Source organism: Apium graveolens, chromosome 7 (assembly GCF_009905375.1).
Source record: "Apium graveolens cultivar Ventura chromosome 7, ASM990537v1, whole genome shotgun sequence".
Taxonomy (NCBI): domain Eukaryota; kingdom Viridiplantae; phylum Streptophyta; class Magnoliopsida; order Apiales; family Apiaceae; genus Apium; species Apium graveolens.
This window is the reverse complement of record NC_133653.1, coordinates 48,001,276-48,023,527: the sequence shown is the minus strand read 5'-3', so window position 1 is coordinate 48,023,527 and position 22,252 is coordinate 48,001,276. Positions and strand designations below refer to the sequence as shown.

The 22,252-nt window shown below is 32.7% G+C and overlaps 3 protein-coding genes and 1 long non-coding RNA gene across 4 annotated transcripts; all 4 read right to left on the bottom strand.

Annotated features, from left to right (window-relative positions):
• Positions 1-1,986: 1,986 nt before the first annotated feature.
• Positions 1,987-2,920, bottom strand: LOC141671105 (uncharacterized). The gene is made up of 4 exons (XR_012554942.1): positions 2,785-2,920; positions 2,574-2,660; positions 2,281-2,344; positions 1,987-2,201 (listed from the first exon to the last, which is right to left on the bottom strand). It is a non-coding gene; the product is annotated as an uncharacterized LOC141671105 (long non-coding RNA).
• A 3,824-nt stretch (positions 2,921-6,744) lies between these two features.
• On the bottom strand, positions 6,745-9,317 carry LOC141673596 (replication protein A 70 kDa DNA-binding subunit B-like). Its single transcript, XM_074480349.1, has 10 exons — positions 9,168-9,317; positions 8,967-9,078; positions 8,576-8,672; positions 8,347-8,468; positions 8,186-8,267; positions 8,015-8,078; positions 7,705-7,859; positions 7,488-7,608; positions 7,199-7,402; positions 6,745-6,753 (listed from the first exon to the last, which is right to left on the bottom strand). The coding sequence occupies exons 1-10, from the start codon at positions 9,315-9,317 to the stop codon at positions 6,745-6,747; spliced, it is 1,116 nt and encodes a 371-aa protein (XP_074336450.1).
• A 2,999-nt stretch (positions 9,318-12,316) lies between these two features.
• LOC141673595 (uncharacterized) lies at positions 12,317-13,921 on the bottom strand. Its single transcript, XM_074480348.1, has one exon. The coding sequence runs from the start codon at positions 13,919-13,921 to the stop codon at positions 12,317-12,319; it is 1,605 nt and encodes a 534-aa protein (XP_074336449.1).
• A 133-nt stretch (positions 13,922-14,054) lies between these two features.
• On the bottom strand, positions 14,055-20,086 carry LOC141673594 (uncharacterized). Its single transcript, XM_074480347.1, has 10 exons — positions 20,083-20,086; positions 19,549-19,620; positions 18,868-18,963; positions 18,406-18,522; positions 17,297-17,431; positions 16,919-17,170; positions 16,150-16,818; positions 15,903-16,047; positions 14,604-15,116; positions 14,055-14,418 (listed from the first exon to the last, which is right to left on the bottom strand). The coding sequence occupies exons 1-10, from the start codon at positions 20,084-20,086 to the stop codon at positions 14,055-14,057; spliced, it is 2,367 nt and encodes a 788-aa protein (XP_074336448.1).
• Positions 20,087-22,252: the final 2,166 nt, after the last annotated feature.

The following is a 22,252-nucleotide window of genomic DNA, read 5'->3' as shown; positions in this document are numbered from 1 at the left end:
TAAATAGGACTAAGCAACCCCTATAAATACAGTTTCAGGGTCTTCTTAATTACCTTTCATTCGCATCTTTCAGAAACAAACCTCAAAGAATAAAGTACAGATCGATGAAGCCCCCTAACAGCTACTTGGCAGATTGCAAGGCCTACAAGTTAGTCGATAAAGTTGCTTCTTCCTACTACTCCACTGTGTACAAGGCTGTTTATTCTCATGTTGATGACCGGGATGATAATGTTTTTATCAAGATTTTCGATTTGAATCAGAAAGACGATATGTATCCTCTGGACCCTATACTCAAAGAGATCTTCCAAGCAAAGAAGTGTTGCCAACACCCAAACATCCTTCGATCCGTCCACTGTTCTTTCAAAAAGGAGAATCATCTATGCGTCGTGATGCCTGAATCCAAAAAAACCTCTGTCTTCTATGGCTATTTTCAAGCATGGCTTGCCTGAAGAGATTGTTGCTTTTCTAATAATGGAAACCCTTAAAGCCTTGGACTGCATTCATCAAAGTGGCGACCGCGTGCATGGGAATTTGTGCAGTACAGAGGTGTTCTTGGACGAGGACGCTAATGTTAAACTAGAGTTTCCTACGTGGCTAACCAAAGCAGAGATGGTTGAGTATCCTGCTTCGAATAAGAAGAACAAGAAAGGTGATTTTAGCATGGTGGGAACATTGGCTTATGATTTGTTCAACGGAACAGGCCCTGCAGAGAAGAAGCTACCTGAATATTTGGAAGATTTTGTGAGATTTTGTGGTTCATCTGGCGGCCCAGTTACGATACAGGAAGTGATGTCCCACCGATTCTTGAAGAAGTTTTGTCACTTTGATCGGTACAAGAAAGATTTGAAGAAACTGCTTACAGGAAGCTACGCCCAAGGATTAGTGGTTTGTTTGTATGCTTTAGTTAGCAGGAGCTATAGTTCTTTTTTTTTCTGTTTTCCTTTGTGACATTCAGTACTGTATTTCTTCTTTGAGGAATATAATAGATAGTTCGCCATTCTTGATTTGTTGTTTTTGTTCTATTTCAAAACTAATGTCGAGTTGAACATGTTCATGTCATTAATTTATCATTCCAGATATAAAATATCAACAAATACTGAATGCATATGGGTGTCTAGATGCCTTGTTTAACAAGGTTGTATCTCGAATCTCTGTATGGTTTCGGGGATGATTTAAGTTATAAGGATTTTCTCTGTTTAAAGAACTTAAGTTGGGAATATTCACATGGGAGGCTGTCCGCTCGGATCTGGAGGTTGTCATACCTAGTGGGGGCTTTAGTCCCCACTAGCCCCAACGTAGCTCCGCCACTGGGGCTGGTATATGGCTTTGTATTTCTCAGGCAGTGTACTATAGATAAACATGGTTGAACTTTAGATATCAAGCTGGTAGCTATTAGTCTCCTTGACGGACTGGTATATGGCTTTGTATTTCTCAGGTACTTGGCCGTGCACAACTGAACTTTTAAATTTAATGGAATGGTACAAGTAGCTCTTAGTCAGTAAAATTATTTCTCAGTTTTAATTGCACAACTCCTTCTCCCTTGATTAGAGAAATCAATAGTCTACATAGTTTAGTCTTGGTTGAGTTTTACCATTAAGTTTTACTAGACATCTATGGAATTGCTTGCTGGATATCTATACTATTAGATCACATCACCTTATTCATCTGGATAATGGGGCTATTTTTAACAACCTCCGCATAGGATTTCTCATTACCTTACCTTTTCTTTGCCAGAAAAGTTTGTGTTCCTTAATACTTTTGTCCACATAACTCTGGACATATTTTACTTATATTTTACTTTGTCTACATTCCTGGGACATTTTCTTTGAAAATTTTACTTTTATATTTAAAAGTTCACGACATATTCAAATTTATTTTGTACATTTTATGGCAACGCATGCTATTACAATTACACGACATGCAAGTACATGAATCGTGACTCCAAACTTGAATTTTGATTTACAGTTTGGAGCAACTTATATATAAGTATAATAACATAGAACATCTAGGTAAATTATAAAGCAGAAGACTTTGCCTAGTGACTGATCAACTCATGGAACTCGCAGCAGACTTCTTTTAGTAGAAAGACATTATTTTCCACAAAAATTAAAAAAAAACAGATAACTTTGACATACTGCTTAGGATGGCTTTAAGATGTTTACATATTGTTTACAGCTTTAGGATGTTTCCAACTTTCCATCCTGCTGACATGTAAATAATTTCAGTATTTAATCAAAATATAATAACAATACAAACAATCAAGACATAAAAAACACATACTCCACCAGCTTCTATCCTGATAATCCACATTATTGCAGACAAGGAGCCTGAGTGCATGTTGGTTCTGCAGCATATGCACCATGTAAAGTCAACTTATTATTGCAGACCAAAGAAAGCCTCAACTCTCTACATGTAAGAACTAAGCGAATAAAAGATATTAAAACTCAATGACGCAAAAGATAATATATGTCATGCTCCAAGACCAAAAAATCTACGGAGCATACTTGTAATTAACACAATTGGTGGTAATGGCGAACATTTGTGTTCAAAATCAGATTGCTTGAAAAACTTACCTAAACTCCAAACACTAAGATCATTCATAGATTCAAGAAACTCCCCCCTGGAATTGTTGAGATCAGCCTTTTGTAGAGTTAGTTTAACTGTAGTTATCCATATCAAGGTGATTTGCAATTAGCAGGAGCTTATTACATTTATCTCAGCTGTAAAGAAAGTGAATCTGGTCAGAAAAACCCTGACACCAAATGAATCACGATGTAAACATACCTTTCCTGCAGCTTCCTCAAATCAGTGAAACATCAACCATGCCATCTATCTTTTTCAGTGCATAAACAATCCAACTGATATGCCTTATCATAACTTGTGTTTTAAAGGCAACAAAGAGAACATATGTGAAACCCAGACCAAATTGTTAACCATCATATCATCATATCACTCACTCAAATACGCTGTCAAAAGAAAAAGGGGGACATCTTGGATTTTAGTTTCATTTGAAAAACTTGGCTCCACCTCCATAACATTACACCAAGTTAGAATACGGAATTTCTATGATACTGAAAGACACACTGAATGCAAAACAAAACCAAAAAGGACAAATAAGTGCTTGAAAATTTTAACATTTCAAGCACATGTCAACTGTTTAAGAAAATTCTGAAAAATACAAAAAAAAAAACTGCAAAGGTTACAAAAGTTTCTCTTTTTCTGAAATATACAAAAGAACAACTGCAAAGCTTATCAAGGAATTGCAGAGAAGTTGTAAGCTACCATACAAAATTCAGATAAGTCCACCGACTGTCACTCTGTTACAAATGTTAGAAAGTCAAAATAGAATCATTGTAAAAACTATATACTATTGTTCCATATAGTGAAAACTTCTTCAGATCTATATATACAAGTAGAAGCAAAATTAAAGAATATTTTGGTATTCCATGTGGAAAACAAAAAATTACGAACCTAGGAACCCCTAGCTTACTGTAACTACTACCCACAACTATTGCCAAATTTCCTCATGTCTTTCATTAGTTTTAAGGCACTACCTAAAATACCTAATCATTCAAGTCTGATGGTACAACACGTACGGATTTATTTTTCCTGAATTAATGAGATTTGGTAATTTTTTTAAGACTCAAATAATTATGAACTGTGCACGCAAGTTTGACATTTTGACGCTTTACACAATCGAATAATGTTGCACATACAAATGTCAACAGCACATACAAGTACTGGTGTACAACAATACTACAACTGTGAAAGTTTAATATAAAACAATTCCAGAATATGACATTAACTCACATGCTATCCACAATTAAACAATAAACTGAATTTAGTTCTTCTATATACAAGCTCTTTCTGCTATATCCCTCGCCTTCCCCAACTTGCCATGCATTCACAACTTCCAAACTCCTAAAGCATTGATAGTTGACCGTCTCTTAATGAACATGTTAGTCCACACTTTTAGTTGGTATATTTCAAATCATCTACCGTTCCTTGCCAACACTCTAGCCATGTCAAAATTTAATAAAATAACAAACAACTCTAGTTAAGGATGTATTTGGTAAACGATTACAATAGGCGCCTTACTCTATGGCTATGCAAGTTTCTGCCCGCAAATTTTGGAAAGTAAAAAAGTTTTCTATAATGATGTGCTAGAGGTTATATTAAAGCAATTTGAGGTCAGTAGACACTAACCATGAACTGAAATTCTGTATAATAACGTCTTACAACAGCTTGCCTTTACAAGCCATAGGGGTTATTCTAGTAAAGGACAAGCTCAATACATGGCTCATCAGCACTAAATATCTATGATTATTTGATTATGCATTGCAAAGTTATCTATAGAACCCAGACTTAAGGTACCCACTGATCAGGATGGACACACGAACCATTCCACCGCATAATAATGGTAAGAGAAACTACTATTTTACACAAACAGTATATAAGTATATAATAGATTCTTAGCTTTTGTACACTTCTTTATTTGTGATATACGGAGATTAGAAATACATGACAATATTAAAAACTTCTTAATATTTGTTAACTTATAGCGATTTATTTGTTAGCAAAACAATTGTTGCAGATTTTACATTATTATCAAAAAATATGCAGTGTAAAACAAAGACCAAATAAATGGATTATTAAATCTTGAAATCTTAACAAAAACTTCCATTACTCAAAGAATCCGAAATAAAATACGAAATTATGACAATATTTAAAGGAATTAAGTTTGAGAAGCAAATCAAAGCAATCTTCTTAATGGGAAAGCAAATAGAACTTATTACGAACTAAAGACAGTTTCATCTAATTCAAACAAATTCGGCAATGTTGACAAATCCGACGAAGATTTCATCATCCTCTTTCACTTTTCCAGTTTACAAAAAATTGTAGCATATTTTAGAAAACTCCATTATCAACTATGAAGAAAAAATATTATAAAAAACAGGCATCATACAATTTTTATTTTCTTCGAAGTGGAGTGAACAGAGCTGGGAGTTTCATAATGATTTGATAGATCAACCATATTCTGAGTAGATGCTTGTGACAAGCCATACCAGAAAAGTTACACACCTCTTTTGGACAGTTAATACCTGTCAAAGTATAATTGATGTTAAAGAATGAAATGATATACAATTGTCAGTACTCTGAATCTACTGGGAAGATTTCTGATCTACTAGAGCTAGTCAATGACAAAATGTTCGAGAGGAAGGATTTTATGTTGCTTACCTACAGAGGATCTGGGAAGTTTGACACTGTCATTTTTGATAGTTAAAAAATTGAAAAATTACCTGTCAGATGTTCATCAAGAAATGGTAATACTTTAAGTACTGCATATCATTTAATTTGTCTGGTAATTAGGATACCAAATATTAGTCATATAATATTCTTGTTAAAATGTTAAGACCTATTGAAGCAATGCACTCATTCGCTAATAATGGAGAAGCTATTTATGAAAATATTCATCTTAATACATTTTCTTAATTGTCTGCAGATGTTAATGAAGAGCTTGAAGGTGGAATTACGAAAATAGAACTGATTGTTGACATGAATATTAAAGAAGAGGCTGATGATGTTGCAGAAATTCCTGAAGCAGGAATGCAGGAAGAAGAAGAAATCTTTGATACGGATATTGAAGGAGCAGCAGAAGATGTTGTAGAAGAGGGTGTAATTGATGAGGAAAATGATCAAGTAATGGCGAAGCAGTTCACCGCAACACTGACAACTTCAAATGTGAACAATACATGTCATGGAGCGGTACTGTTACACTAATCATTCAATTCACCTACAATATTTTCACAAATATAATATAAAGTTCACTTGTGTTGTGGCTAATTAATTCAAAAATAATATTTTTTTTGCAGTATATCCCAACAGCTATACAACCAAATGGTAGGAGATGGATAAATGGTGAAAATATAACCTTGAGGAGGGGGCTTCTAACATAGAATGTTAAGGTAGTGTGTTCCACTGGATTGCCTCGATTATCTGCTGGATGGAAACAATTTACAACAGATAATGAGCTGGAAAAAGAAGATACCTTGGTTTTTACTTTTCATCAAGAAGACTTAATATTCAATATAGTAATCGAATAGTGTGTTTAATCTCTATTAAATTGAAAAGTAGATGAATGTGATCGAGTACTTTTTGTCTGAAATATGATGTATTAATCTTATGGATTTTATTTGTTTAAATTTGGATTATGCATCTAAATTTTATTATCTTCCGTACCGTTCAAATTAAATTTTTATTGAGTTCATATAGTAAATAAAATATTTATTCATAACTCTCGAGAAACTATAGCGTTAGAATGTTATCATCGAAAAGTTTGATTGAGTACTTGTGGAGTATAAATAATTGGTCAATCTTTTATATCTTAAGTTTAATAATTTGTACAACGGATAGAATTAAAGAAAACTAAAAACAGGAATCTAAGTACCGGATTACATAGATAAATATATGAAGCAATCCTTAATAATGATATAAAGTATTGAAGGAAATTATTATAGAATTTCTGGAAATTGAAAGAAACTGGATCATAGTACGTACAACTTGTCCAATCTATAAAATTCATTTGCATCAATTCCGGAAAACAAAGTTATGAAAGATAGAATATGATGATCACAACTTGATAATGATCATTATTTAAAATGAAATTCAGAAATGCTAAACACCAATCCAATCCAGCTTTCGTACATAACATCAAGCAAAATAATTGAGCGATAAACTGTTGTATTACCTCTCCTGCAAATTTTATCAAATTAAAAATTCTTAGAATATGACCGAAACAACAGAAAAAACTTATACAATATAGGTACTTATTAATATATTTATACCAATCAATTCATATCAAATTGTAATGTAACTCAGACTTCCGTCAAGAACTAAAACTAATATGCAATCCTTTAAATTTAACGTAGAAAAACAACTTATCTTACAACTTATGAGGATAATTAATGAACGGAATGTAAGTGATTTAATGCAAAAAAAAACAAAAAAAATGCATAAATATATCTTACCTTTTTAATTTTTTTGGTAACTGATTTTGCAGAGCCTGGAGTATGATCATTGGCATCAAGATCGGTAGAATAACACAAAAACAATTACGCTTTATAAAGATTTGTTGGAAGACTAAAAGTTATAAAATTATAATGGTTCGAGTATTATAACATATAAAAACCAAACTTACATTAACGGAAAAGTTGATGGAGGAAGATTCTGATATATGTGCAGATTCAGATGGACTTGGACTCCGCATAGTCGTGTCAAATATGTCATTTGCATCAAATATGGTACTATCATCAGTTACATTTGCTTTGTTCAATTGAATAATGACAGTGACTTCCTTTCCAACCAAATCTTTAAGTACCTGAGGAAGGCCTTCTTCAGGAGCCTGAGACAATGTAATAATTATTAAACACTTTAATTAATAATTTAGAACATTACATTAGATCTGCTTTGTTGTAATGAATTTATACCTTCTCAAAATCATTATACGCTTTTGCTGCACTTGTGCCAACAATCCTTCTAGCAGCTTGGTCCATGAGCATAACATTACATGAAAATGTATCATCTTCGGCAAGGACCATCATACAAAACCTGAATTTATAAGGAATTATGTGATAAGTATTGAAAGTTGACTTTAATACAGAGTAAAGCATAATAAATTTTTGATATAACTCTAATTTGTTCTACCTTTTAGGGGCAACCGGAATTATACGAGGGCAATTATTACATCGAAATCTTCTGTGAAGCCGCTCAACCTCTTGTTGACATTTGTTACAACTGTAAAACCACCATGCTACATCCTCATCCACCTTAACAACTGAGAACGTGGTGTATATCCTTTTCTGTTTGAAGTGAAAAAAATTCAGATTTATAAATAAATCATATTCAATATGGTTGTGTCGTGCAAATTTTATAAAGGTTATAAAATCTTCAAGTCATTATATGTCAGCTTTTCATTGAGATCCTTTAATGTCATTCTTTCCATAAAGGTTTGAACAAATTCAGATTTTTTCGCCTTAAGATATTTTTCTCTCTTTGACAAATATCCCTCCTCCTTCAACCTACAAAGGTAAACATTGATGTTTATTAACTCAGCCTCCTATCAACTATTATTAAACATGCAAATGTGCTGTAATTATGTAATTATTATAATTCTTAATCGTAGTACCTCATCCTCATATCATTCACAGATTCATCATCTAGGTTGAGGTACAATTTTGAAGATGGCAAAGTACCAATCTGCACAGTATCTAAATCAAAGCAATATAGTTCAGGAAATTGTTGTATAATGTCAAGGTCATTTATACTAAGTAGTTAAAGAGAACTTACTCATAAAAGTTATAACTTTTGTGCTTGTTATTATTGCAATGGCTGGAGACTGGAGTTCCTTAGTATAAATGTTATTGGCCAACACATCAAGATCTCCCCAAACACTGACTTTATGTCGATTACTATATTGAAAAATGAACATATATTTCAGGATATAAAACTTCCACATTAGAGGCGGACTCAGAAAATAATTAAAATTACAGGATAAATATTAAAACATTCGACAAACCTGGAATCACAAATCCTGAATTTGACAATGTCTCGCATGCCAAATTTTGTGTCAAGTTTCGTTAGAGGTTCAAAATCCTCAAAAACTCCAATTACATCTAAATTAAACAGAACAATATATTTAATTTAGTGAAAGATAAAATGCAGTGAAATATTAAGGTACGCAATTTAAAAAACTAATAATCTGAACCAAAAGAGTATTATATTAAGGTCAGCTATAGCAAATTTAGGCTGTTGTTGTGGCTGATATTTGCTGGCCTCAGCAAAAAGATCACCTAAATTCAGAAATTCGAATTTGTAGGCAGGAATCATGCCATCGTCTTCAATAGCGGTGACCGTAGTATATTATGAAAATATGATGCAGATATCAGCTTGTATAGACATCAGATTACCGAAAACATCTTTCACAGAAAATTGGTTAAAAATATAAACGCCTCCTTCAATCACCGGAGTTTTGAATCCATTCCAAATATTGGGATAAGCAAAGGCATGGACGTGATTATTCTAAAACAAAAAACGATGTTATATTTGGTATACAAAAGAAGGTAGGATTTTGCGTAATACCATATAAAATTTTAGAACATAAGACTTACATCATCATCAAGCAGAATGACATTATATCCTTTGACTGATCCATTCTCAAAGCTAACGCTGGTCCACATCCTAGTTACTCTAACCTTAATCGTCCAATTGGTAGTCGATTGATCAAGGTCTTCAATAAGATTGAATACTACAGACTCCATTGAAGCTTTTGTTTAAGTCAATTAAATAAAGTGTCAAGCATTAATAATTGAGGAACTAAAGCCTATAAAATATTAACAAAAATGGACAGCATGCACGATGAAGAAATAATGTTAACATATTAGATCAGTTCCCACCAATCGATGATGTTTTTATAGAGAACAAATTGAGAGGAAACCTAAAGTTTTATTTTTAGTGTCAGAGTATGTTTGATGTTTATCTCAAGGCTTGAAATTTAAATGCATTTGCAAATGATATATGCAACTTGATAGGTTATGATTACTATTCAAACTGGTGAATTGATGCTAATTGATACTCTATTTTAACTGTATGATAAAGACTGCCAATAATATGGTCCTGATTGATTCTCTAATTATTCATCAATTATCTTATTCAATATGATAAGTTGATGATAATTGATACTTTTTTTTAAATATGTACAATAAAGACCGACAATAATATAATCCTAAATGATTATCTCATTAATCATCAATTATCTTCCTATCTATTCAATATAATTCTTAAATATATAAGTACAATTTAGATGTAACGGAATATTATATTTTAATTTTTGAGTTAATTAGTTAATTAAGGTTAATCAATTAAATTAATCCAATCATCACAATCAAAGTGTTATTAATTCCATTTTTTTATCAACTTGTATATTTTTGTTCATAACTCTGTCGGTTTCTCTAATTCATTTAAAAATATGCATAAGATATGAAAATGATATGAATATTTATAACAGAATCTGTTTGATTCTTTCGAAATGGAATTATAACATCTTTTTTCAGAACTTTAGAATATACATATTAAATTAATGTATTTATTTAAACTGTTGAGTTGAGATAATGTGATCAAAATTGTTCCAATATTTAATAAAGACAAATACTGAGAGAATTATGTTTGACAAATAAATTATAAAATAATCCATAGCGTGGTAAATAAGTTTAATAAAAACAAATACGACAATACGGTTGAATCAGGAAGTTTATCAGTATTTCAACAATTGAAAAATGATATGTCTCATCAATTTAATAGAAATGCAGTAAAAATAAAATGTCTTCAAGCTTCGTTGACGGGAATGGTTCTGCAGCGTCAAATTTGGATTTGTCAAATGTCCATCAACCTATATTTCAAAGTATGTAAAAATTATAAGCGTATATATGAAAAAAATGATGTAAAAATCAAAAATATATAATTTATATTTAGTTACCTCTGCCTCAAATAAAAGACATCAGGATGATCAAGATTGACAAAAAGCCTTGTTGACGGAATATTGCTGATCTGTGCTCTTCCTATTTTTAAGAGCGAAAAATATATATTATTTAATAGCTAGAAGAAATTCTATAACTTATGAGAAGGCTTACAATTTTAAAGGTTTTTAATATAAAAAATAAGACATTAACCTCGATACATAAAGACTCTAACAGATGCCAGAATCACAATTTTGGGTTCAATTTCAGTAACTTGGTACCATGATTCAAAATTTGTTGGCAAAGAACCGCTAAAACACACTTGGATGGCCCTCCTAAAACGAATATAATAAAACGTCAAACATTTATGAATGTTCAATAGTGTTAATACGTAAAATATAAAAATTGGAGGATGGCGTAGTATTTTTATAATTGTCAAAAATTTTATTGAAGAGTCTTACACGCCATCTGAAATTCTGAAGCGGCACTTCCTTTTCACAAAATCTTGTCATTATAGATTGTACTGGTTGCAGGAACTCAACAATTCCAATAACATCTACAACAATAAACTTAAAGTTAAAAATAACAAATTGTAAGCAATTTGTTCTAAAATTTAATACGCAATACCAGTGGAATAAATAAGAAGCTCATCGAGAGCAGAACAATGAAGAGAATTATATAGGAGCGTCAAAGGAACCAAATCAAATTTATGGCGCGGTATACTCAAAATTTCCTTAGGTTACAACACCACCACAGTGATGGGAAGAAACATGATGTAATTTGCAGAACGTACAGGCCTCAAAAACCCAAAAGCTGGAAGAACCTGAACATTTTTTATATGTAATAATGTGCCAGGTTTAATGATAAAGGAAAACAAATTCAAAAGAGCTGGTGGAACAATTGCAAGTATATGATTACTGTGTAAAAAAGAAAATCTTAGGATAGAGGCTGGAAAACACAATCATAGATGTGGTATAAGTCATATAGTTATTCAATCAAACCTCACAGTCCAATAGAATAAGATTGTGCCTGACTAAAACACCTTGTCGATTAGTTGATACCCACATTCTTGTCACACGGACCTTCAAAGTCCAAGCAGTATGATTACCATCCAGATTGGATAAATGATGATGGTCCTGCATATCTGAGTAATGAAAAAGTTAATAGATGTTATCAAAAAAGGAGTATGTTAAATGTTCATATCAACAAAGAGGTAATGAATTGTAATTATACTTGGATGTTCTGCCATATGAACTTTGAAATTAGTTTGTGAGTTGGATATATAGCAAAAAAAATCCGAATGTGTGGAGCGTTTAAGACAATCGGCTGTATTTTTAATAAAGATATACACTATCTTTATAGTTAAAGTGATAGACTGATAATTAGTCCATGAAAATCTCAATCAATATATATCTATTAGAGTTGTATGATGATCCTTAACAGCTTACACTAATATTAGCACAGAAAAAAAGATTGTGTTAAAATAGAAGATCAATTAGTAACATATACGTGATATTAAACAAATATTTAAATATGAGTTAGTTATCTGATAGATATTGTTGTTATCCAATAATCTTCTCTGATTATCATAATGTCTCCTTATCAATATAAAACATATCACATCTAATTATATTGAGAATTTAATATGCATAATTCAAGAATCTGCCTTTTACTTCGCATATGAGCATCAATAACCAATATGACCTGATGTAATTCTAATTTAATAACAAATAATTTCTCAAACTACCAATTATAATAAAATGATGAGTAACTTAGTCAGGATTGTAAATGTTTAATACAAATAACTAATCTGATACATTCTCATCATTTATGCTCGGTAAATTGTAAAATACTTCTTCATAAACTACATTTGATGTAATATTTGTGGTGGTACCATCATCACTGTCGATGAGAATGTGGAGACCTTCTGGTTTTGTAACTCTTGAGATGGCAACGTAGACATGGCCATGAAAAAATACTGCTCTGGGAAGGTATAGACCAACCGTGTCAAGTGATTGGCCCTGGCACTTATTAATTGTCATTGCATAATAAATCTGGAGTGGGAACTGAATTCTTTTAAACTCAAAAGGCCAGCTGGTATCTGTTGAAATCATCTCTGTCCTCGGGATCAAATGTTTTGAGCCAGCATGGGATCCGCATAATACTTCACACTCAATACTATTCTTCTTGCAGGATGCCACAATCATTCGCGTGCCGTTACACAATCCTATAATTTGGTTTAAATTTCTCATAAGCATGACAATGACACCAACTTTGATGTTTAACTCGTGTTTAGGAATGCAAGGCATATTTAATGAGTTCAGGTACTCTACTGGAAATGCTGATCTGAATTCATTATCTTCATCACCAACATCGTCAATTGAATCCTGACTAAGATATGTGTGTAGAGTTCCAGGAATTTTCTCAAGAATGTTGTTATTGATGTCGTCCACCACAATATTAGTTAGTGTTAGGATAGATCTTGATCTTAGATAAGAATGTGAAGACATGTTTCTTACAAAATCCGGGTAAGTAATTTCAAAAAGACTTTCTATAAGATTTTGCGTGGTATGAACAACATACTGATCTGGAATCTTTATTAGCATTTCAGCAGTGTCTGCATCAGGACTAAAGTTCTTAACTTTACCATCACCAACTAAAAGCTGCCATTTACTGAAATCCACTATAACCTTATTCTCCATTTCTGTATTTTCTGCATGAAGCCTCATATTTTTCTTAAGTAAAAATACTTGGAAAAATTCCCAAATCTTTGATTTATTAAGGGTGGAACCTACTACTTCAGCTCTGGATGCCTTTGGAATCATGTGTAAAATCTGCCTATAATCTCCGCCAAAAACTATTGTGATACCACCAAATGGCTTCTTTGCTCTCCTTTTGTCAATAGCAGACATTATATCCCTCAAAAAATGGTCAACAGATTCAAAGGCATGACAATGTTGCATTGGCGCTTCATCCCAAATGATTAAATCAGTTTGTTGGATTAATTCTACAATATCGGTTCCATGTCTGATTCCGGCTATACTGTCCTGATCAAGTTTCAAAGGAATATGGAATCTTGAATGTGCAGTTCTACCACCAGGCAATAATACAGCTGCTATTCCACATGAGGCAACATGAAGCACAATCTTTCCTTCTGAACGAAGGCGACAACATAATGTCTGCCACAAAAATGTCTTGCCGCATCCTCCACTTCCATATACAAAGAAAACACCACCAACCTTATTATAAACATTTTGTATGATAGAATCGTAAACGTTCTTCTGTTCAGGATTGAGCATTCCATGATTCTTTTCATGCAAAATTTTCAGTTCTTCTTTATCATATGAAGTTTCTTCTTGGAGTGGTCTGTTAACAGAATTGTTAAAATAAACTTCACTTGGAAATGACATTGTCGTGTAGTCCTTCAAACTCTTCCCGATGTCATTAAACAATTTTTCAATTTTTGCGGGCAAAAATATATATGAAGTGTTATGTTAGTTTAAAAGTATACTACATATAATATCTAAAACAGAACTATGTTAATTATTCAGGTAGTATGATAATGAGATATAAACCTGCAAGTGCATAATTCTTCAAATCTTCGTCTGATAGGTATAAATGAGGATCATTAAGCATATGTCGCCTGATGACGAGAATATCGTCTGACATACATTGCCAATTAGCTTCCCAAAGTCTAAGTGGATCTGAAATAGGATTATATGCCAAAATATTGACAAACATTGCACGTAACTGTGGAGGCAATGATGTATGGAAGTTCTCAGCAATTGCTTCATGCCATTGGTTATCATTTTGTAGAAGACCAAGGGCCACACATGCTTCCTTGAATGTTTCGTGGATGTGTCCATTAACAGTTTTAAGATCTTCAAAAGACCTGGAACCTTTCTTCCTAAGTAACAACATGCGGAGATATAATTTTTCACCACTTGATGAATGCACTTCAGAGAGTCTCCCAATAACATCTCCTCTTTTCCTTTCTTTCCAGATACCAGGTCGAGGATGCCAAGTAAATTTATTTGGAAATTCAGAATAACTATGATTCCTCGCATTTGGGAAGTCTGATTTTCATCAAACCATGCTTCTAACTTGGTTTTTTTTGATATTGCATTGTCGCAAACATCTCTCAAGACATCTCCAACCTTAAACGAAACATGCTTCTTGCCTGGTAAATGTATCGGTAACCTCTCTACCGATGGCCAACGGGAATGAATGTCAAAAGCAAATATCCTCCAAGATGCTTCTGATGCGCAAACATATCTCCCATCCAAATAATATTTTACCTCATTAATCAGACCTTTTGGTGCTTTTTTTGGGATTGTTGCAGAAGTACATGTACGTGTTTTCCTCAAACACATTGTTGCTGTGTCATGACCCTTTAGACAGTATTTGAAAAGGTACTTTAATGATCTTGAATTATTGCAAATCTCCAGATTCATGTGACATTGAAAATGCACCAAAAGATCGCGATTGAATGGGACAACAAAGCGATTATCAAGATTGACCCCCTTCTTGTTAATGGTAATTCCAGTCCTCCTTCTTTTATATATGGGAAATCCACACTCATCAAAAAATGTATGAGAATTATACCTGTAACAAAACATATTTAAAATTGTAAAAAATCTGGTAATAAAACTGGAGGTATTAACAAAGTAAAGTATTTATAATTTAAGGATCTTAATGAAAATATCGCTTAGCAAAATGCTTTATACATTTGCCTTTGACCATGCATGGAGATTTAGTATAATTAGAACCACATGGTTCGTGGATCATATAATTGCTCACGGCATTATATCCAACTGGATCAATTTCTGGAATGGGAATTTCAGTTGATACCATTTTATCAATTTGCTCAGTTGTTTTAGATCTATCGTCGGGGTGCAACCAAATTAATATATGAGCGTGAGGCAATCCACGCTTCTGGAATTCAATTACATGCATCATTATGGAAATATTGTAGAAAAATGGTTAGTACCAGGCAAAATATATACTAAAAGTGCATTTTGATAGAATAATTTAGGAATAATTGTGTGAGTATAAAAAAATTTAGCGAAAATGATACCTCCTATACATCTGCCAAAACAAATTTTCTTTTTAATCATATCTATAAGTTGATCAACCTTCATTTTAAAGACTCTGGCTACAACATCAGGTGCATCAGCAACATCAACACCAGGCATATGTTTTAACATGCACTGAATTTCGGGATATTTTGTATTAGTGGTCATAGTAAGGAACAATGAAGGATGTCCTAAAGTTCAACATATCGCTGATGAGTCTTTAAAATACTAAGTCATATGGCGCTTACTTCCGATGAATGAAGCGGGAAGAATGCTTGCTTTACCAATATTGGATGGATTTCTATCTCCCTTTTACATTGCATCTCTGATATTATGGTAGAGATCAGATCTTATAGTAGTTTGATGGTTTCTAATCCAGTCCAATCTGTACTGCTCAATTGCGGTAAAAGCATCCACAACATATTGCTGCCATAAACGACCTCCAAGATGTGGTGTCAAACCTGTTACAGTAAAAGGTATAAATGAATCGAATATAAACTAATTATCACAAAGTTGAACAGCTGAATGAGAAATTATACTTCTGTTAAATAGCAAATTTGTACCTTCTGAAAGACGTATCATTAGTTTGTAATTATAAAACTCTCTTATTGTAATATACTCTCTAGCATCTTTTTCGTCAGGATCTTCAGATTCGGTAAATACTACGTCTCTCTTAGAATGCTTCACTGGTCTATTTAATGGGATCTCACGGTAATATCCAATATCCCTGTGAGGGAAAAATAATGGATATTGAAGTTGCATGAAACATGGATCGGTCTCAAAAATCCTCTGTAATCCGTCAACTCTAGAATCAATGATAGTATCTCGACAGCCTTTTGCATAAGGAGAAGTAACAATCAATCCTGCTACCTCATTTGATGGAGCAATGTGATTTGGTTGGCCACCAGCTGAACTCGATGAAATCAGAACCAATTTAAACTCATTTACTGCATTTTGCCTAACCCTTTCCCGAGCCATACAAAAACCTTTAACCAACCTGTTATGCTCATCCAACATATGCAACAAAGATTGTACAATTTCTTCATTAACAACATCCTTTCCACCATTAACTGCATGGATCATGTTGTTGATTTCTTCCTCTATGTCATAGATATAAAGCTGACAAAACTTTGGAGTGGTATCGTCAGTTGGGACCAGACTTCCTATATTGTGGTAATTAACACCTTGGACGACAATATTCCTAAATTCAGCGCATCCTTCATTGTTCCTATCTATTTATTGAATGGTCAATCTTTCCTCTAGTAGAACTCATGGGAAACATGCAATTGTAAACCCTTATGTTTTGTTTGAAATGCTTAAAATGAACACCACCAGTAAGGAGAGTAGCCAGAGGTTCAGGAGGCTGTTTCTCCTTATCCAGTACGACTTGACCATTTTTACAACAAAGAGAAAATGTTGGTGGCTTATTAGGAGAACTCTTATTGTTTTTTTTATGATTCCACATGACAACATCACACTTCGAACAGATTTTATCAGGAGCTCCAAGATCCAAGTATCGGTCCCACATTGAATGATTATTGCTCAAATATTCTTTATCAATATCCTCAATATCACTTTCCATGTCTGTCGCAAAAAATACAAAATTTTAAAAATCATCATTGAGCAAAAGTATGTGATGCTTCAGACAGTAAAACAATTATTAATGTCCTGCAGAATTAAACAAATTATTCGAAAACAAATAATTAATACCTCCACATGTTGTATCACTGTCGATGGTAACATTATCATCAACATCGTTGAAATCATTCATTAAATTTTTTTGCCTAGAACTTTCACCTTTTTCAAATGTACTCTTTACATTTGCTGTATTGAACGACGAAGGACCTGGTGATAGTTTTCCACAAAATTTTTTTGAATGATTTCGTTCTTCTTCACTGTCAGCAACAATTTTCTTTTTGACACCTTTTTGTTTGTGAACGGTTGTCACACAAGATTCAGGAATTGAGAATATGAGAGAACTGTTTCCACTACTGTTAATATTCTGAATTTATACATTTTTACTATTATGTTCTGCATGATATACATTAGTAGATGTAGAGTATTAAACATGACACATTGTTTAAATAATACTTCAGAGTTTTTTAATTCAGGAATAAGCCACAAAATTTGATACCTTTGACAGGAACGTTTGGCGATATTATGCGTTGAAATTAATTTTTACGTTGTTCAGCTGTTTGAGAAGAGGAATACATTCCTGAAAAAATATTTTTCAGAATACTGAAATTTTTAGAATCTGACATATTTCGTAATCAACTAATACATCCGGAATTGCATTTTATTGTTTAAAAAATTAATTGATGATTGTGTATTAGTTGTAGAAGAAAACTGAATATTAGGCGATGACGTATATTATCCGGATATTTTTCTCAAATCTGGTAAGGTGCTACGAAATACACCGAGATCTTCTTTGCTGAAATTCTTTGGACGAATCCTAACTTTATGCACTACATAGAAGATGGGAAACATATTTTAGCATATGCGCTGATAAACACTCATACATAGACTGAAATAAGAAGTTAGTGAAAGTAATAAAAATTAACCTGATTTTGAATTTGATGGAATATTAGGAGATATATTTTGATCAAATCTTGATAGAGGACTCGTCAGACACGATTGTGATTTTTTACCACAACAGACTGCATCATAAAAATCTAGTCTGTTGCGGTAAAAAAAATCTTTGAACGAATTCTTACTTTTCGCACTACATACAAGATGGAAACTAAATGGAAGCAGGAAACATGACCAACATCTCCGAATAGGCTGGAATAAGATGTTGATCAAACTATTTTAAAATTAACCTGATTTTGAGGCTGCTGAAATATTAGGAGATATATTTTCATCAAATATTGAAAGAGGACTCTTTAGAACACTTTGCGGCTGCTGTTTTAAACGTGTAAACTGAGATGAAACAGTACCTGCATGAAGTTGTTAATTAGTAGTAATGGGTAAAATCCATCCTTATTTTACCTATTGATGATCTTAACAATATATTATGCCTAAATTATTAATAGCAACACAACAAATATAATAAATGATCGAAGACAAAATTGCAAAAAATGTATAATACCAATAAGAATGGATAAAGAATGATCCCATTATTATACTCTGATGTTATTCTATTGTTTTCCAGATTTGCTGCAACTCCGCTATGCAAAACACCTTTCAAAAACTGTCTTATTCCTGAGTTAATAGAAACTTCAAGTCACAATTATAAATGCACGTATAAAAAGAATCGGACGGATAAACAATGATACAAATACCTTGTCCTGGTGTCACGCTTTGATCAGTCATTGATTGCGAAGTTGTTACAGAATGGCCTATTTTATTATTAATAGCAACACGACCATGTATGCAAACTGAAGACATCATTACAAAAACTGCATAATAACAATTAGAATGGATGAAGAATGATACCATTGATGTACTCTGATGTCATTCTATTGCTTTCCAGATTTGTCGCAACTCCACTATGAAATACACCTTTAGAAAGTTGTCTTATTCCTGAATGTTAATAAAAACTTCAGAACACAATTATCAATCCATGTATAAAAATAATCAGGCGGATAAACAATGAGACCAATAACCTGTTCCGTTGTCACGCTTTGATCAATAATTGATAACGGAGTTCTTACAGAATGACCTGTTTTATTAACATAAGCACATCAAATATATGTATAACAATATACATTATCATTACTCATATTCTCAGTCGGAGAAGATACATGGTATGTTACATAACATGGTCTGTCAAATGTATATACACATCAACCAATCTGAAATTCTATAAAGAAAGCTTACGTGTATCATATCTGTTCGCTGAATTTGTGAGATTCTTGTCCACATTCTTCCCACGCGTACGACATTTGACAATTGAATTAATACATGAACATCATTATCACTTTTAATAAATGAATCAGAAATGGAATTAAAGTGTACACTACCTTGATTCTCTGGTTCTGATGGATTTTTAAACACATTTTCAACATTGCGTCCACGAACACGTCGTTTTGAACCTATAAGAAAATCATGATCAAATCAGATATCTGCAAAACGATGTTATTATAAGTAAACTGACAAAGGAGATGAATATCTGATGTACTTGTTCCTCGAGAATCCATCCGGATATATTCAGTAAATCATGAACCTGGTTTTAACAGATGAACAACATATTCTATAAACTTGTATGACGAACATGATACATATCAAATCTTCATCAAGAATTTTATGAAAAAATTAGGTCATGCTTGCAAAAAATGAGAGAGAATAAGGAAACCAATAATTATCATTGAATTAGTGTTGTAACAGATGTGAGAAAATTATGCGAATCTTTCCTTAGATAAGATGTTTAAATTTTAAAATTCAAAAAATTTCCATATTTAGTATTGTGATGGGTAAAAAATGGGTAAACTTATATGGATATATCCATGGATATATAGATTTTATACTTAATATGGGTCATGGGTAAATTTATTTACCCATTGGGTAAATTTTGTGGATATATCCATAGATCTAGTGATTTTATACTTAATATGGGTTATGGGTAAAAGTTTTCACCCGGAAAATGGGTAAATTAAGGAGTACACTTTAAGAATATATAGATTTTATTATTAGCAACAGGGCCGGGTAACCAACTACACTGAAGTTTGAAGCAATCCTGTAATTTTATTAGTTATCACTCAATAACGTGAAACTTTATATTTTTTATTTCTGAATGTTAACTTACACTACACCATATATGGCCTCTCCCAACACTTTTTTTGGTGTTACAAGTAAAAATGTTACCTTACATCCCCCAAAATTGATCTAAGCTAACATATTTTTTAACGTTACAGTAGAGATTAAAAAGTGTTACCATAGATAGGAGCAAATTGCTATTGTAACATAAAAAAAACGTTAGCATTGATATCGAAAAATGTGTTACCATAAAACTGAAATTTTAGGCGGTTCTTTTTTTTCCCTTTGGACAATATTTAGGTGGTTCTTTTTTGGACCAAATTTTTGGACGGCCCAAAACTAACACACACCCTGCTCATCTCAAAAACGCATTTAAAAAACATACACAAACACTCTCGTCACACTCTCACACATCAAAACACACACGAACAGTTGGGTTCAGAGCTATTGCAGAAGATGAATTAGGGTTTGGAGCTAATCAGAGTCTTCTCATTTGGGTTTAGGGGTTGAGTAATTGGGGGTTTCTTGAGCTTTTCTCAGTCAGGTTTATGGGTTGAGTAATTGGGGTTTTCAATCGCGATTGAATCGCCGAATGTTTCTCGTTCTGATCTGGGTTCCTCTCTCTCACTCTCTCTCTATCTCTATCTCTCTGTCTCTCTATCTCTCCCCTTTGCCCCTCTCTCTCTCGTGTGTGTGTGAGAGAGAGATTTACTTATTTAGTGTCATCATTCTTTTTCTTTCTTTTTTTACAGGAAGTTGGAGGCAAGTTCAGACCTTATTCTGAGATTATCGGCGTGTGCCCACGTTGTAAATATCAAATTGAATGGAAGCATAAATACGGAAAATACAAACCCCTCTCTGAACCCGCTAATTGGTACCCCCTCATCTTTATTATATCTTCTTTTTTCTGCACAAAGGGTGTTAATTTCTCTATTTTTTATTTTTTTTGATTTCTAGTCAGAAATGTTCCAAAAGTGTTGTTCGTCAGGCTTATCATAATTGATGTACTGGTATGCTCCTATTTTTTTTACTTCAATTTGATTATCGTGCTTCTATTTTTATAGTATTGAGTTAAGGAGTAACTGAATTTCTTGATGTTTGTGTTTGTAGCTTGTGCTAAGGACCATAATGTGTGTGCCAAATATTCTCGTCAAGTTAATAGAATTGTTGGAAGGTGTTATTATTTCCTTAAAGCTATCATCTTTGTGATTCTATTTTTTTAGTGTTTAACTTAAAATTTAAAGCCAATTGCTTTGTTTTGGGTTTAATTTGCCAAAGTTCGCACCTTTCTTATATTTTTGTTTTTTGGGGGTTACTTTTGTTCAGAGATATTACAGAAGTGGAAGCTGAGCAGAAGATGTTTGAGGAGGTTGGTTATTAATGTCACCCTTTTTTACATCGGTTAACAATTGTAATGTCACCTTTGTAATGGATATTGGAACTGATTAATTGATTTTTTAACTTCATTTTTTGGTGTACGCTATTAATAATGCCAGCGAAAGGGAAAAGAGGACCCTGCTTCACGTTGTAAGGATTCAATACTTTATCTCTTTTTTTGTCGAGATGACATTTAAATATGGTTCCTGAGATGAGACTATAAATGGGTTTATTTGTGTGTTTAGAATGGTTATCTTTTTTTAAAAAAAATAGGCGAAATGAATGTTCATATCGAATCATAAAGTGGAATTGGAGAACATGTATTTGTTTTAATTTGTATAGTGTATTGGTTCCAATTATAAGACACAAAATCTGCAAAACAGTTGCTTGCTTGGTGATTATATGACATGGCTTTCATTTGCTTTTATCATTTATTCATTTGTTTAGTAGAATATTATCACAACAGTGGACATCATTTTTCTTCAAAGATTTTCCATTAAAAGATGGTACAAGTGGCAAGACAAAGCTACTTATTTATTCCCTGACCCTCCTTTTCTAGTTATATTAAAATTTTGTTACCTATTCTAAATTATC